Genomic DNA, 16686 nt, shown 5'->3' on the forward strand with positions numbered 1-16686 from the left:
TAGACTTACATGCACCAGCACTCAGTGAGGCAACTTTGCCACATACATACCTCTGTTTGTAAACTAAGCCAATCCCAGTCCTGCTGTAGGTCCTACACCACTGGCATTAAGTAGTAACACTGAAGCACAGGACTTTTCGTAATTAGAATTACTGACCCAAAAACAGAGTGGCTAGTGGCTCTGAGAAAAAGCTAGCCTTCTCTGAGTTAAATCCTACCTGGCTTATAGTTGGGGAGCTTGGAAAGTCCTGGCCAGGTGTCTTCAGTTGGGACCCCCAATACCTGCAAAAGGAGAGAGAAGAACAATGACCTCTTTCTGCCCATTTTGGCCTTGGTGTGGAGTTGGAGGAATTACTCTCAGTGGAGAGTGACTGGCCTTTCCTGTAAACCAGAATCACACTGCTCTGGCTGGTGCTGGATCTACCACTGTGCATAAAGGACACTGACATTTTAGCACTTGATTATGTAGCTGAAAGGCTCCTGCTGAGATTGAATGCTGTTGCTGCTGGGAACATCGTGAAGGCATATGGAGCTTCACTGCCAGGTGCCACTGCTGCCTGTGTTTGCCAGCCCAGGGGTCACACAGTTGAGCCCTTTTCAGTGCTGAAGGTGTCCTCCCACACCAGAGCTGCACTGGGGACTCACTGTGCCTGCTTGCACTGGCAGCAGCTGCTACATTCAGCAGCAGCACAGGCTCTGAGCTCTGAGAGAAACCCTTGCCTTCTGAAGTAAAAAAGTAAATCTGGCAGACAGGTCTAATAGCTGGAGCTAGAAAGCAGTGCAGAGCCTCACTCTGAAGGACACAGAGCTTCAGCAGTGTCTTTGGCCTTTATTGAGGATTGTGGGCTTCAGCAGCAGCTGCTCACTGAGCAAAGTCTGGGCCAGTAAAGCCTCCTCCAACTTCATTTTAGTTGCTGAAATGTGTGAGGTTGCATGTATCTGGATTTCTGCAGTTGCAGATGTTTAGTGTTGTTATTATTATTACTTAATGCATGCAAAGTGCCCTGTGCCTATTGATATGGATGATGTGTGCTAAAGCAGTAAAGCCAGATATTTAAGAAGAGTTCACAGCATGAGCAATGCTAGTATAAATGACTACTGCTAACTGCAATCATTCAAAGCTTTCATCCAGACAACACCCAGAATTATCAGGTTTCCTTAAAAGGCAGTGAATTTTTAACATGAAAAGTTTCAGGTTTTTATTCACTTTCTCTTCTCCAACACTAGATTTGTCTTACATTAGTTACCCTTTGCATATGATAGACAATTCCTGTCTCTTAAAATGTGAGCTGAGATATATGACATGGGGAACTTGGCCTCCCAAAAATTTGTATTAAGATTGCAAGAAAACAGGCATCGGTGAAAAAATACATGAAGAAGGAAGAACTATAAAGCCAGCTTGTGGCAGTTATAAAGCATCAGGTAGTTGATTGTTTTTCTAACTCACAGCTAGCAAACAGCTGTGACAATTGCAGCTGCCTGGAGAAGACAGCCACAAGCAGGGTGTGCATCTCATCACTGGCACACATTAGCTATGGTCCACGGTTCCAAACTGTTTATGGACTCAGTCTGCCACAGCAAAGACTAAGGGGGAGGATTCTTGTCTCTGATCACCTGTAAAATCAGCCTTGGAAGCTTGAAAGCTCCCCAAAGAGAAGGTGTCTTGCAGTGTTCAGCCAGCTGGGGACATTGGAAGTTGGCTTGCACCAAGGGTAATTTGACAGCCCTGGGTGAGGATGCCTTTTGACTGGTGTGTGTATCATGTGACTAGGACAAGTCTGCCCAAAGCAAACTCTGCATGCACAGGAAAGAGAGAGTTGGAATTTGAACTTGAATCCAGAATTTGCTCTCTTTTTGCTATCCTGTTAGCTTTCCAGGAAGCCCTGCTCAGTGGGCCCTCATTCTTCAAGGTTTCTTGTGAGCTGTCAAACATCAGTTCTACAGGCATCAGAGGAAACTGGGTAAGCTCAGTGCATAGTAAAATCATACTTGCCAGGGTCAGCTCAGCAGTCTGCTGCTTCTGGTGAAGAATTGAAACAAATAATTATTTGTGTGTACTTATACTTTTCTACATAAGGATTACAGCAAATGTTACATTTTACTGCATTGGGGAGTGAAAGTGTTCAGAGCACCAATCACTGAATGCCATATGAATATATATTTGCATTTTCTGAGCCTTTTCATTACAAAAGATACTTTTCCAACCTGTAAACTTGCATCTCTTTTTGTTTTCCAATAGAAAAACAAATGGGGCAAGTGATCTCTTCTCTTCTCTTCTCTTCTCTTCTCTTCTCTTCTCTTCTCTTCTCTTCTCTTCTCTTCTCTTCTCTCATTCTCTTCTCTTTTTTCCCCACCCTGGACCTTTAGTGAGATTCCTTGCCAAATCAGATAATGTGTTACAAATATTTATTTGAAATTAATTATACTCTGACAATTGTTTTACCTGTTGTGTATCCACCCTAAATCTAGATGTTAACTCTCTTGTCCATGTCATCAGAAAAAACAAAACAACTTCTCTACACTCTATAGTGAAAGGTCTTGGTGCAGGTCAGTTCAGACCAATGGGGAAGAAACAGTTTCAGCCAGAAACATTTTTATAGTGCTTGTATTTCAGCAAGTGCTTTAAGATGGTGTAAATCATTGTTCTTTCTCTCTGCCCTCTAACTGCTTGCTTCTCCTGTGATGACTTAGCTGAAGGAATCAACTTAGTTGATTTTGTTTCATTTTGTTGGGAAGTCTTATTGTATGTTTTGTGTTGAGGAGCCTTGTAGTCATTCATTTGGCACAAGGTTTGGCTCAGCAGCAGAAGCACCCTGGTGGCATTCTGTAGCCTAATCCAGCCCACAGGAAGTCCTTCTCAGCATGATGTTAATCAATAAGATGGAGCTTTTGCATGCAAATCCCGTGCCCGGCCTCTTAAAATTTGAATCATGGATCTTGAGTTGGTCAGGTTTGCTTGCTCTCCATGAGCAAATGGAGATGCTGGAGTTCTCATTCACTCATGCCACACTTCCATAACCAACACTGCCAGCCTTCCCTTCATGTTTGGCCCTGCTCCTGTGCCTTCATGAGTACCAGTGCTCATTAGGGCTACTGTTTGTGCAGCCAGAGGATGAGAAGGGCAAAGCAGCTGATCTCATTTCGAGTAAGCCAGGGAGAAAACAAAGTTGCAGGGTCCCCAGTTCATGTAGCCGCACAAGTGAGAGGTGACACAGGACCAATGAGCAGCCAGGGATAGAGATGGGAGATGGAGACTGCTTTAGGTAGCACTTGCCTCTAGAAAAATGTTTGGTAAAATGACAGCCAGTCAGTCCTGATGATTCAACAGGACAAACACATTTCACAGAATGGGGATTTTCCAACCATGTATCTATATGGTGTGTGAACCAACAGTCCCACATGGAGATGAGCATACTGGGCCATAGAGACTCATGCCCACAAATGCAGATGGTCTCTCTACCAGCGCAGGGTGCCTCCACTAGTAGTACATGAAAGGAACTGACTATGAGAAAACAGTAGGAATCCCCATTTCTGAACCTCACACTCAGCAAAATATCTCATGCTAGACATTGAAAGCCTCTAAGGAGCTTTGAAATCTTGGTCTAACACAGAGCCTCATTCCAGGCTGTATAATATCCTAAAACCTCCTGTGAAAAGCACTAATTATTTCATAGCTCTTTAAACTTCCTCATGATTTTTAAATAAGGGTTTTTTTGCCTTCTGTGGCACAAATCCTGTTAATCACGGTATTAGTTATAATACCAGAGAAATTACGATAATGCTATAACCCTCTAATGCAAACCCACAGGTAATGTATCCAGAGATTTCAGACACATAAGTGTAAGGATAACCTTCATTCACACTCTGAGAAGCTGGACCCTGCCCTGCCTTTGAACCTTGTTAATTGGCCAAGTATGGCTTTTTCCCCCCCACCAATAATTCTTTTCCCCCCCACTCTCTATGAAAGAGAAATTACGCATTTATTTAAATGGACTGAACTCAAGTCTAAGAACTGGATGCACTTACCTGACTTTTTATCACATTTCTACTTACAACCAGAGAGGAAAACCCTACCAAGCAAGAGTGTTTCTGCATGAAGTGGTTAAGCTGGAAAAATCTGACTTAGGCAGTCTAATGGCTATGAAGTAATTTCTCATTATTTTCATGAGTTTTATTTTTTCTGTACTTTCTCCTTTGAAACCCATGTTTCAGAAACACTCTATGCATAAGAGTAAATTCTTGGGAGGAAATGTGAAAGGCAGACATAGAATCACCGAATCTGCTGAGTTGGAAGGGACCCAAAAGGATCATTGAGTCCAATTCCTGGCCCTGCACAGGACACCTCAAGAATTCCATTGTGTGCTTGGCAGTGTTGTCCAAAAGCTTCTTGAGCTATGGCAGTCTTGGCTGTGACCACTTCCCTGGGGAGCCTGTTCCAGTGCCCAGCCACCCTCTGGGTGAAGAACCTTTTTGTAATATCCAACCTAAACCTCCCCTGACATGACTTCAGGCCATTCCCTCTGGTGCTGTCACTGGTCACTACAGAGCAGAGATCAGAGCCTGCCCTTCCTCTTCCCCTCACAGGGAAGTTGTGACTGCAGTGAGGTCTCCCCTCAGACTCCTCTTCTCCAGGCAGAGCAGACCTAAAATGAATGCTTAGGATGACCTTGCTGTTGAGTCAGTAACAGGGTCAGCCCGAGTGTCCAGGAGCTCACAGAACCTGTCAGTGCTGCTGACTGCCTCACTTCTGCCCCCTGCCCTCAGAATGTGGCTCTGTGCTGCTGCTTCCCCAGCAGAAAAAACAACTTAGGAAGGTCCCAAATATGTTGCTCTCACTCACTACTATCTTTATAAAGTCATTTCACACTTTCCATTATGCCAAATCAGTCTCTAGAGCCGCACCATAAACTGGAGGATACAAAATGTGCCAAGTTAAAATGAAGAAGGATCTCTGACAAACCTCAGGGTCTTGCCATTTTCAAGGCAATGTCTGTATCCTACAGTAAGTAAAGGATTTTAAAAGTAGCAACAGAATTTGCAGTACCTGCACACCTTTTATGCCTTTTTCAATTTGATGTCACTTTAATTGGCTTTAAATTTTTGATGAGATGACAAACATCAAAAGGAAGTCATTTGATTTACTCCTGTGTCTGTAAGAAAGTAGCCAAATATAAAATGGGTTACAAAGTCTGCTATGAATTTGGCAGATTAGACCAAATTATTTCTGCTACTCACAGGAGCTATGCTTAGGACTTCAAAATTAACTAGGCTGGAGCAATGGATTCTTTTTCTCTTCCATTTCAGAGTGTATTTTACTCACCGCCCAGATCTTCTCCAGCTGTTCATGAGTACCAGAAGTTGCTGCAAATATTGGCTGACCCTGGATCATTTCCACAAATATACAGCCTGCACTCCTGTAAGAAACCCAAGGTATTAACTAATTCACATAAATTATATATATATAATATGATTGTTAGGATGGGTGGGGAGAGAGGCAGAGATAATTGTTGGAATGGAAATTTAGGAATTCTGATTTGTAAATGCAGAAATCTTGATACAAGTGCACAAGTAAAACAGGACGGGAGCAGACCAAAGATAAGTTACATTCACATGCCACCAGGATTTCAAAACCCAAAGGGGTCAAGGTTCCATACATGTCTGTTCCCATCTCCTTTTTCTCATCAGCACCAGCCACTAAAAAAAAAAAATTCACTTTTCACCATCAAGACAAGACAGGTGATATCCTTGGAAAAGAAGCCCACTAAGCACTATCTTTTTTTTCCAGTACCAAAAAAATGGTTTCAGGTCTCTGTCCATTAATCCTGTTACAAACTATGTGAAAAAAGGATCATGGCAGAAGCCTGTGGATGGACTTTCCATGAGAAAAGGGTACAAAATTGGAGTACTTAGAGTAGGAAAGATAAACAGGGAGGTACTACACACTTCATGGGCTTGAAGGATATATTAGATGCAGAGAGAACTCAGAGGCACTAACTACTATAGCCATTTTCCTTCAGAAGCAATTAGCTCTTCATTGGAAAGCTGAAGGCAAGATTTCATAGCATAAAAAACCTGGTCATAACAGCAAGTTAAAATATTCTTATTTTTATGTCATTCCCTGCTCTACACTTGCTCCAAAACAAACCAGACAGCTTAAAAAACCCCAAGACCTGCCAAATTGCTTTGTTTTACTAAGGTGGACTAGTCCTCATGGCATTAATGATGAAATAGTTGTGATCAAGGTAGACTTGCCTATTTGCAACTATTCCCATCTCTTACTATATGGTGTAAACTCCACTCATTTACTTTTTAATAATTTCCTTCGATTTTTTTCCTAGGTTTTCTGTCTTTTCACTAAGCCCCATTGCAACTCTTCAGGTTTCAGTCTCATTCTTCTTTGGTTATATCATATTTGAGTCCTTTAGACTCAACTCTTGAAAACCCAGCTTTGTCTTACAAGCACTGAAAGTATTATTTTCACGTGCTTAGCAATAACTGGTAATCTGTTCTGGTCATCTGTAACTCCTGTGTTACCCTTTGCACCTTGTTTTTGCAATACTGTAGTTGCTTTTCCCACCTGGCTGTGGTCAGTTGAAACCCTGGCACGGAGCTCATCTGTGGTATTTATTTTGGTCATCCTTGCACACCAGGTGGTGCCAAGCCTGTTTGCAGATCCATATCTAACACTGTTTTCATAAACATCTCTGCTGCACTTTCCCTTAGCTTCCTGTACCCTAACCTTGGCAAGTCTTGTGAGATGAGCTTCTTTGCTTGTCTAATATCCTCTTACAGAGTCCAGGCATCACGAAACTTAAATCCACAGCTTTTGCAACATAGAGTTGTCCTGGTGTTTCACAGCACTACCACATGATTAGACATTACTTTGGAGCCCACAGATAGATTCTACTGAGCCCAGTGTCATACCAAGACTGTTTTCACAGCTGATGGATGTGCCCAAATAGCTCACCCTATTTTGCAACCCCAGGGGCTGCTGTAATCGGCTGATTGCATTGCACAAGTTCAACTGTGCATGGTCAAAGCAATTTGGGCACTCTTGATTTGGAGGGGAAAGAGAAACAACTGTCTGTGTTTTTGGAACAAGTGATGATGTTCTACTACAGTTTGCATTCTGATATCCTAGCTAGAAAGGGGCATTAGACTGGCAAGAGCAGGAACTTTGGAAACTAATGGTAGTCATATTAGCCTTGCAGTGGAGGCCTCAGCTTTCCTTCTGAGTTACAGTTGCAGCTCTGACAGCATTATGAGGATCCTTCTTATGAGGATGATTCAAAAGCATTTACTTTTAAATGTTTCTAAATACTTAGACCTGGGGTTGTTTTGCTTTTCCCCTTTTCCTTCTTTCCCCTCTAATATTAATTTCTCAAGTCTTCTTACCCCTTCCAGTCTATAAGTTTCTCAGCAGGTCTCAGTTCTATAAAACTGCCTCAGGAAGAGATAGGGCAGAGGGAGGGGTCTTTTGAGAAGAGCCTAGACATGATATTTTAGCAAGTGCCAGATATGCACAAAAATCAAAACAGTGACAGTTAAAGTAGTAGGAGAAGTTACAGGGATATTCATGGAGCATAGCAGAGCTGATTCAGACAGTACAGTGATATCCATCTGCAATCCCTGGGGAAGGTCGGAACACTGCACTTTGCCCTCAGTCTGCAGTGCTGCATCACACAATGGAAAGATTCTCATCAGGATTAAGATTTAAGATATCTCTACGGCATCCCACAGTTCCCTCTCCATGTTTGGGAGTTTTTGTTGGCACTAGGAGATGGCAATTTTATATTTAACCAGAAATATATCCTTCCTCTTGTTCATCACCAAGCCTGGTCTGTACAGTGGAGCCCTTAGCCAATATCTCCCAGTTTGCCATAGTGGGGCACTGTGAACCAGGCTGAGGAGAAGGCTGTAGGGAGCCCAGCAGGTCCATGTTAAATGACTGCATGTGAACTCCTATTCTATATGAATCTACCAGGGAAGACCACAGTGATTTTTTTTTCTCTCTTTTTTTTTAATGGAAGATTATACAAGGAAAGACTGACTGAAAAGACATTTTAAGGCACTCATGATGTTTGCAGTCATTAATGTGGCTGTTTATAAAGCACTTGGTGGTTTTCAAAAAGAGAAAAAAAAAGTCCTTCTGATATGCAGTGCAATCTCCCTGAAATCCCTTAATTGAATCTTCTTAAGTCCTGAAGAGATAGTGAGGGAGAAAGAAAGAGAAAAGAGATACGGAGGGATAAAAGCAGCTTTTCTAGTTAGTCCAAGAGCGACCAAGTCTCCTTCTATATCTCTTTCTTCATCTATTCAAGGCCTCATTCACTTCCCATGTGCCTCCTACTGACAGTATTGCTGCTCAAGCACACTATGCATGAATTGCAATAATGTTTTATTTTGTTATAATTGGTTTCTTTAAACCAAGGCTTTGACACCCACTGTCTCATGCCATTACCAAAGGCAGTCTGACCTGCCTTCATGTAAATTGCAGCATCCAAAGGACATAGGGTTTTTTTTCCTTTCTTCCCAATAGACAAGTAACATCTGTGTGAATTCACATTATTTCCTAATAGACAAAAATTGAACTTAAATGCAGTGTACATCAAGATAATAAATGACTCTTGTTAGAGGAAGTTACTGAATAGAGCTCACTGAAGTACTCTCTATTCTCTCAGCGTGACATCTTTCTTTAGGGCAAACACTTGGAATGTTGTTATTATAAGGAGGCGTTATAACAAAGGTGCCCATAGTGTGGATGTAGTTCAGTGGGACGGAGAGCACTGTGCTGCTAGGGCTGGGATCTTTGTACACCACTCCTACATTGCTATTCATTACACCAGAGCACAGTTATGCAGTGGGGATGTTGGTTTTGCACAGGCAGAAATGACATGCTTTCTGTGCACAGCTGCCTTTGGACAGGGGTCAGCTTTTAGGGAAAAAAAACAACAGGCTTATGCCTGATACAAACCCTCTAATCTGCTAAGCAGGCATGTTCTTCAAACTCAGCAGACATTTCTGAGAGACTGTCTGGAGGGAAAAATGACAGGTAGTGGGGGTAGTAGACAGGACTATTTAGACTAGCTTAGCAGCTGGAAGCCATTAGAATTTAGCAAGGTTTTCCTCCTTAGAGAAGTCTTTAAATAATTAAATTAGCAGCAGTCCTAGGGAAGTAAACAATCTAAAAACTTCCTTTTCCCTGACCTACCCTCCAGACTTAGGTCACTGGAGTGTCTGATAAGCTGCAGATCTCTGGAAGGAGATACAGCCTGTGAAGACTTGGAGCTTTGCTGTTTGTAAACTTAGCCAGCCATCTTGCATGTTCTTCAGCCTGCTGCACTCCTACCCCTTCCCAGCCTTTGACTCTGCAGTAGTTAAGAGTAAATCGTGGTGGGACAGGTACAAGCAGAAGATTAACTGATCTGAAGAAAGGGTGAAGCAGCAATACCATCTACAGATGTAAAATTGCCAGACTAAGGAAGCTCTCCTGCAACTTCATGAGCTGCACACTGTCCATGAGCATGTCAGGACTGTGTTGTTGGAAGTGGGCTCAGGCTGGTGCAGAAGTAAGCCAGAAGACTGATGAACCTTACAGTTAGCCCAGCTACTATCCAAGCCAGCCCAAAAGACCACTGAGACCCTGCAAAGCCTTCATCCTCTGCTGTTTTCTGCCAACTCTCAGAGACTCCTCTCCCATCTATGAATGTGCAGCTTGTTTCCTTTTGATTCCCAAACACATCAAGATTTTTGGGTAGAGCTCATAAGGAAAAAAGGCTTTAACAGACACAGCCCTTCACCTGAGTGAAGTACAGACTGCATCTGAGGCATGGTCTTTGAGAAGAAGGACAAAATATCACAGAAATAATTAAAATCTCGGACACCTTTCTATCTCCAGACTCATTGAGAAACCCTTTAATGCCACATTCTGTTACCAAGGCCCAAGTAATTGATGGTGCAGTTGTGGATCCATTGTTTTCACACAAAGCCATTTCTGCAGAGAGTTCCTACTGGCTCAGCTGACTACATAGGTACACTTGCATTGAGCAAAAGTGTTCTGTTGCAAGACACAAAAATGCTCCATACATGTTACCAGATAAGATGCATATCTCTCATAAATATTATCAGATGAGGTTTGTATCAATCCATAACTGAGATGTAGTGACATAATTCCCAAAAACTTCTATGAACCCTCTATGAAACTTCTACAAAACTCCACACTGCTCACAAATTTACTGCTCAGAGGTGTTAATTCCTCTACTTACAACTGTAACTAGTGTAACTTTGGCTGATTTAATTTAATTCAGATAAAAATATTTTTTCACAGGGAATCCCAGAGCTTTGATATTGGTCAGTACCAGATATCTATATCAGAAGAATAAGCTGTAGCTCCAAGCAGCACATCAGGAGGACGGTACCAGAGTGTCACAACTTCAGAGGAGTATGTCTGTCTGGGGATGGACTGGGCACGAGCAAGGCCTGCAAAAAAATCCCCAACAAACCAACAAAAAATGCTATGTTAGGACAGTCCTTCTACCTGCACAGTGCATAGATGATAATAATTGGAAACAGGACATCATTTTCTCTTTAAACACAAGTAATCTCAATGCAGCTTACAAGCAATTGACAAAGAAAGTGTTTCTTGAATATACATCTGGGGCAGATCAAATCAAGTAATAGGCTGTGTTTTGCAGGGCTTTATCATTTGAGACTGAAGCAGCTATCCCAAACCAATGCCAAGAAAGCTTTTTGGGTCACATATTGCTGTGGACTCCACACATTACATTATTTTCTGAACAGAGAGGGGCTGATTCTTTGTTCTCTTGAACGAGTTTTACATGGCAGTAATTGCTCTGACTTAAATGAGTTTAATCCCTGCACCTATCAGTATAAATGCAAGAAAAGCTGGACTGACCACAGAAATAGTTTCCTGAAGTTCAAGAAAAGGTTATGCTTCTCTGCCTTAATTGGCTGTGGATACAGATCTATATGCATGTTCCAGCTTTGGTCTGAGCAGATACACAGCTGTATCCAAACTGTGACTCACCAAAGTCGGCTAATTTGAGCTCACCGAGGCAACTGATGAGCAAGTTCTGGGGTTTCAGATCTCGGTGAAGAATGTGTTGTTGGTGGATGTAAGCCAGGCCACGCAAAAGCTGGAACATGAAGAGCTGGAAAAAGCCAACAAAAAACTGAAATGATTTTGTGTGACTTTGCATTGATACATTAACTCTGAACTTTAGGAGAACGCTGGAACAAAGCAGAGACAAAGCAAGTAAGAAACTAGTAAAAATCCCAAAAATGAGTGGAGCTGGCTGAGGAGCAGAAAACTGTGGTGGGTTATGACTGCCCTACAGCTTTCTGAGGTTTTCAGGGTGGAATATTTGGCCAGCAGGGCAGTTTAACTGCGGTCCATAAATGCTCATTTTGGAAATTTAACTTTTCTTTAGAAATGGACTGTTGATTGCAGGAGCGAGGTCAGCTTGCCAAAACACAGACCCCAGCTTTCAGAACAGCAGCTGTGCTGGTTGCAGTGCTCAAGACAAAGAGACAAAGACACACAGCCAAACAAAATGAAAGCCTGAGGAGCTGAAGGTTTGCCCCCTTGAGCCAGATGGCACCAGCTGACTGGGTTCCATGGCCACTGCACATGCCAGCAGTGGAGCAGGGAACTGACTGACCTGGCAAGGGGAACTGTTGGCTTCAAGCTGGGAGATAACATGAGGACCTGATTTTAAAAATACAGCAAATCAGATATGATGAATGAAGCAAGCAAAGAAGAAGGAAACCAAGGAAGAAAGGAAGCCAATAAATAAATATCTAACTCTCACCATCATGGAAGCCTAAATAAGCCTGGGGTAAAATAAGTTGGGCTGAAACAAGGTATGAAGCTGGACAGTGGATAGAAACAAAACACAGCAAAAGTAATAAGACTTCACCAGAGAAAAGATATTTTTCACCGGAGGTTTAACCTAAGAGGAGGAAAAACAGTGACACCCATAGGTCATTTTTGTATCAGACAATTGTCCCTGTAACATACTGCATACTTATATTCCATAGGAATCACTCAGAAAAAACAAACTGCATTTGCCAGCAAAAATGAAGCAAGCTAGATGACCCTCCTGGAGGAGCAGTAAATAATTTGCAGCTCAGTGCCTGCTGACAGTGAGTATTCCGGACAGGAAAGCAGAGCAGCTGGCTAGTGTTTATTCACAGAAATGCCAGGGAGTACATATTACAGCCATGTGCTCCACGTGCTTTACGAGCATGTCTGGTAGCAGAACCTTTGAGATCTGTGCCAAAACTACTACACTGCATCTCAGATGTAGCTGAGCTTTAAGGATGTTTAAAATCTGAGGCCCCAAAAAACTTCATCAGAATTGGTGTTGCTTAACAACTATCTGGAAAAAGATGTGAACAATGTGGCAACATTTGAAGATGACAGAAGTATTTAGATTAGTTGTGATAACAAGTGACAGTGAGGAACTTCAGAGAGATCTGACAAAGCCAGATGAATAGGCAGTTTGATAAGATACAAAGTTATTGTTGACAGCTGTAAGATAAATTAACTGAAGCTGCTCAGGAAAAGGGCCCAGGCATTCACTGAGGACATCTGCACTGAAACCTTAAGCCAGTACACAGCAGCAGTCCTGAAAGTTAATTAAATGTGAAGATGCATACAGAGGAGAGCAGGAGACTATTATAACATCAATCTATAAAGTAAGGGTACATTTGACTGAGTCCAGATCCAGTCAATCACAAAGGTATGGGAGAAACAAAAGGGAACTTAAATGACTGCAAATATGAAGATAGTTCCAAATGAGAAGAGAGTGAAATGTGAGAGTTTTTAATTAGAGAGATGAATAATGTGTTGTAACGATAAAAAGACAAAAATTTGTGAGAGATAGGTTTCTTTGCCACAAGATGTCATTGTTCTCAAAAGCTGAATGCCTGCTTGTAGGCTCAGAAAATAGGAAGAGGGGCTAACTGAAAAAAGGCTTGGAGACTGAGAGGGAGCTTGTTATATTATCAAAGGTAGATTTTCTCCCACGTTTTTGTCATATATGTAACAAATATTAGTAAGTAATTTACAGTGACCATACACAGGGGAAAATAACTCTTCCTCATGCCTTAAGGGACACAAGTCTTCTAAGGAACTCACCATAACATTGCATGAATGGAGTCCTCCAGGATGCTGGCCCATGTACTGTGCTAGATCTGTGTGCTAAATAAAAGAGAAGAACTTGAGGCAAAGCTTCAGCTGTAAAATGCTTCTACTAACAATGCCTCTTCTGTAAAAGGAAAAATTTGCAACTCCTATAAAGCTGCCTATTTCACCTGGGTGAACATCTGCTCTGATGCAGCACACAAGCATGTGCTTAAGTTCTGGGCCACATCAGGGACCTGGCTGACCTGTTATCTCACCCAGCATTTGTGACCTGAAGCTGCTGGTTAACAGAATTCATACTTGTGCCAGAACTAACCATAAAGCTGCAATAAGAAGCCATAGCCTCTATATTTTCTTTATCATTTGGTTGACTATTTGCAAAAGCAGGAGAAGTATCAAGATTCGAGTGGAGAATTTTATTGGTATCCTGGTCTCCCCACGAGAGCAACTCAGCTTGGTCATGGTAAGCCACTGGGGTCAGTGCCAAATCTGACCCCAGCTGGGATGTGAGCTCGTATCATTATTTCCTATCCTTGCTGTGGCTGAAAAACAGTACTTTTATTGTGTTGGCAAGGCAGAAATGGAGATAAATAATGTCTGTCACCCCAGTGGACACAAGACGTGGAATTATTTTTGCATACAGCTGTCGCATATGCAGAAAGAAAAGAGTAAGGCTGCATGGCTGGAAAGCAGGAGATCAAGAAGGAAAATCAATCATTCTGCACTACAGAATTACAACTTGTTTCTTTGTAGATGTCTCATAGAGCAGTAAATTCATTCTGCAGCCACTTCCCAATACTTCCCAGTACTAGCTCCACAGGAAGCTAGAAAAACATGAACTCACCATGTACTCAAAGACAAATGTTAGTGTCTCCTTGGTCTGGATAATGTCATGAAGCAGTACAATGTTGGCATGTTTCAAACACTTGAGAAGAGAAGCTGGGAAAACACAAAAGGAAGATCAACTTTACTGCTGCTGGAAGTGGAGAGAGATCGTGCACAAAACAAGGCAGAGAAAATAAAAAACTGGGGAGTAATAGTCCAGACTTGGCAGCTCAGTAAGAAGTGGCAGCTACTGAGCCTGAAGGAGGATGGAACAGCTCTGCAGAGAAGCAAGCATCAGTGCTCCAGGCTTGGCAGAAGCCCATCCACCTCTCAGAGGTGGGATCTTGCCTCTGTCAGAAGTAGCAGTTCACAGTTCCCATGTGTCAGCTTATAAGTTGAGGAGATGTAATTTTTTAAAGGTAAATGCTGAGAGGGAGGACCTGGGAGCTCCCAGAGCCAGAATGCAGCAGAATGAAGTTAGAGTGAATAGTAACTTGTATGTATTTATAAAATTTAGGCACACTTTTCTTTCAGCCTAACTATCGAAAGCATCATTGCAACTTGTGTCCCTGCTCCTTAGGTCCTGACATGCCTTTGCCAAGCTTTGTCCCATCCAGGGTGTGGTGATGCAGGGGGCAGCACTTGGAAGAGTCCCTGGCCCTATATTGACCACAGAGCACTGACTTATGCTAAGGCAGGAGCTGCAGCCTTTTGGGCCTTTTGGCTGTGCATTGGGTTTGCTATGTTAGAGCAGGCTCCAGCCAGAACACATATGAAAGGAGCTTCTCAGCAGAAACTCAGCTTCTCAGGGTGCACAGCTAATCATTTGCTACCTTAGCTGTGAGACAGTATAGCAGTAACTCTGTACAGAGGAGGAATGTGGGGAAGAGGTGAAGCTGGGATTACTTTGCCTGTAGGTCACTGGCACAACTGAATAATGTGACCCAGCTGTTCACAAACAGGGAACACAAACTACACAGAGAGAAGCCCCAAAGCCCTGAAAAAGCAGATGTCCCTGACTCGAGATCTTAGTTCTGCTTCTGACATAGCAGAATAGCCTCAGAGCTGTTCCAGACCCACTTTTTGCTGCTGATTAAAACCAAATTAGTTTGCTGTCAGAGCACGCAGTGCTACAAATTTCATTCAAATAAGGCACAGGCATACAATCTTGTTTCAGCTGAATTAGCTGAAGCACACAATACAGAGCGTGGGCCAGCTGTGGGACGCAGAGTTTTGGTCACAATTAAAAGCTGCTTTTTTGTTTTTCACACAATCTGAAAAAGATATTTGAAGAGTTTCATGCAGGCACAGCAAATTTATACCGGATTAGCATTTTGCCTTTTGCGACCGTAACAATCTCAGCTGGTTCTAAAAGCCCTACTGCCAGAGTTACACTGTGTGGCACAGCTGTGGCCCAAGCCTGTGTCACTTCTGAGACTACTGAGCAGTAAGGGATGCCTGATTCAGCACGACTACTGGATTGCAAAGTAGTTCTTGCACAGAGCTTGGTGTTGCTGCAGCTAAACTGCCTCTGCCACTGATACTAGTCCATTTAGCTACCACCAGGACGTTCCCAGTGCATAGCAGTATGGACCTTAAACATGCTTCACACTTGCCTATGAATCTAGTAAAAATACTCTGGCTTGAGCCCATCTGCTACAGAACATGATAACCTGACTCTGTGATAGCTCAAAAATTCCATATGACCAGAATTATTGCTCCAGAGGGGCAGCACAGAGGGTCCACAGTAAAATGGAGGATTCAGCGCCTGTGCCTCAATCAGGCTTCTGGGAACTGCTCCTCACTTTGTTGCTTCTACAACCCCCTGCTGGGGTGTCAGGTGCTACTGCCAGAACCGAGCTTTAAACGCATTTTGTCTCTGCGGGGCTTCCTGGGGTGAAGCGTCTCTTTGTCAGGGGAGCACATTCCTCCAGGGTAGCAGAGAATGTGCAGCCTTAATAAATCTTGTGCTTTGTTTTTGCTACTGACTTACATTGTAAATTTGAGGTGTCAGATGCTGCAAAGCTCAGCAGTGCACAAAAGACCTACTTAAAGCAGACCCTTCATAGGATCACCCTTGTTTTCTCCCATAATGAATGAAGTTAAGACTCTCAGCCTGTCCAGTAGAGCATGTTAGAGGGGTGCTGATCTTTGGTGCATCATTAGTTCAATGCAGATAAAGCTTTTAAGGCTTATTTTACTGGTGGGCTACAAGTGTAAATGCAGAGCAAAAGCACCACAGCAAATGAGTGTATAGGAAATGTAACACAAGCCATTTTTTAAATAGGCATATTTAGGTGTGTCTCTGCTTTCACACAGAATTGGACTAAGGACTTTGTAAACTTTCTTGTCTTAATTAGAGTTATAAACCTGGAGTGGATTCAGTGACCTCTCTCGTTATTCTGAGTTGACTGCTATGAGAGTCCTTCTGTGCTGGTGCTGCTCTGTGAAAGGTGGCACATCTGGTCCCTGATTCTCCATCCCTGTCACAAGATTAACCCTAGTTTCACAAGTGCATTAAAATTAAAAAAACCTCCATGTATGTCTATCCTACATGGATAGCTTTCACTAATACCATAAAACAGACTGGCACAGCAGTTGCATATTTCTGTGCATGGAAGAAAACAGATTATGGTCTTCTTGGGATTGTACAGCAGATGAAAATAGAAGCCTTAGTCAAGCAGGCTTGTGAAC

General features: G+C 42.6%; 1 protein-coding gene across 1 annotated transcript in view; it reads right to left on the reverse strand.

The window, feature by feature from the left end:
- Positions 1-16686, reverse strand: part of CDK15 (cyclin dependent kinase 15) — a 34271-nt gene that overhangs the window by 14965 nt on the left and 2620 nt on the right. The window contains exons 5-10 of the mRNA XM_031058661.1: positions 14012-14106; positions 13162-13224; positions 11047-11170; positions 10358-10478; positions 5320-5413; positions 218-281 (exon numbers count right to left, since the gene is read on the reverse strand). Coding sequence (XP_030914521.1) covers positions 218-281; positions 5320-5413; positions 10358-10478; positions 11047-11170; positions 13162-13224; positions 14012-14106 — 561 coding nt within the window. The remainder of the gene's footprint in view (positions 1-217; positions 282-5319; positions 5414-10357; positions 10479-11046; positions 11171-13161; positions 13225-14011; positions 14107-16686) is intronic.

Source organism: Geospiza fortis, unplaced genomic scaffold (assembly GCF_000277835.1).
Source record: "Geospiza fortis unplaced genomic scaffold, GeoFor_1.0 scaffold112, whole genome shotgun sequence".
Classification (NCBI taxonomy): domain Eukaryota; kingdom Metazoa; phylum Chordata; class Aves; order Passeriformes; family Thraupidae; genus Geospiza; species Geospiza fortis.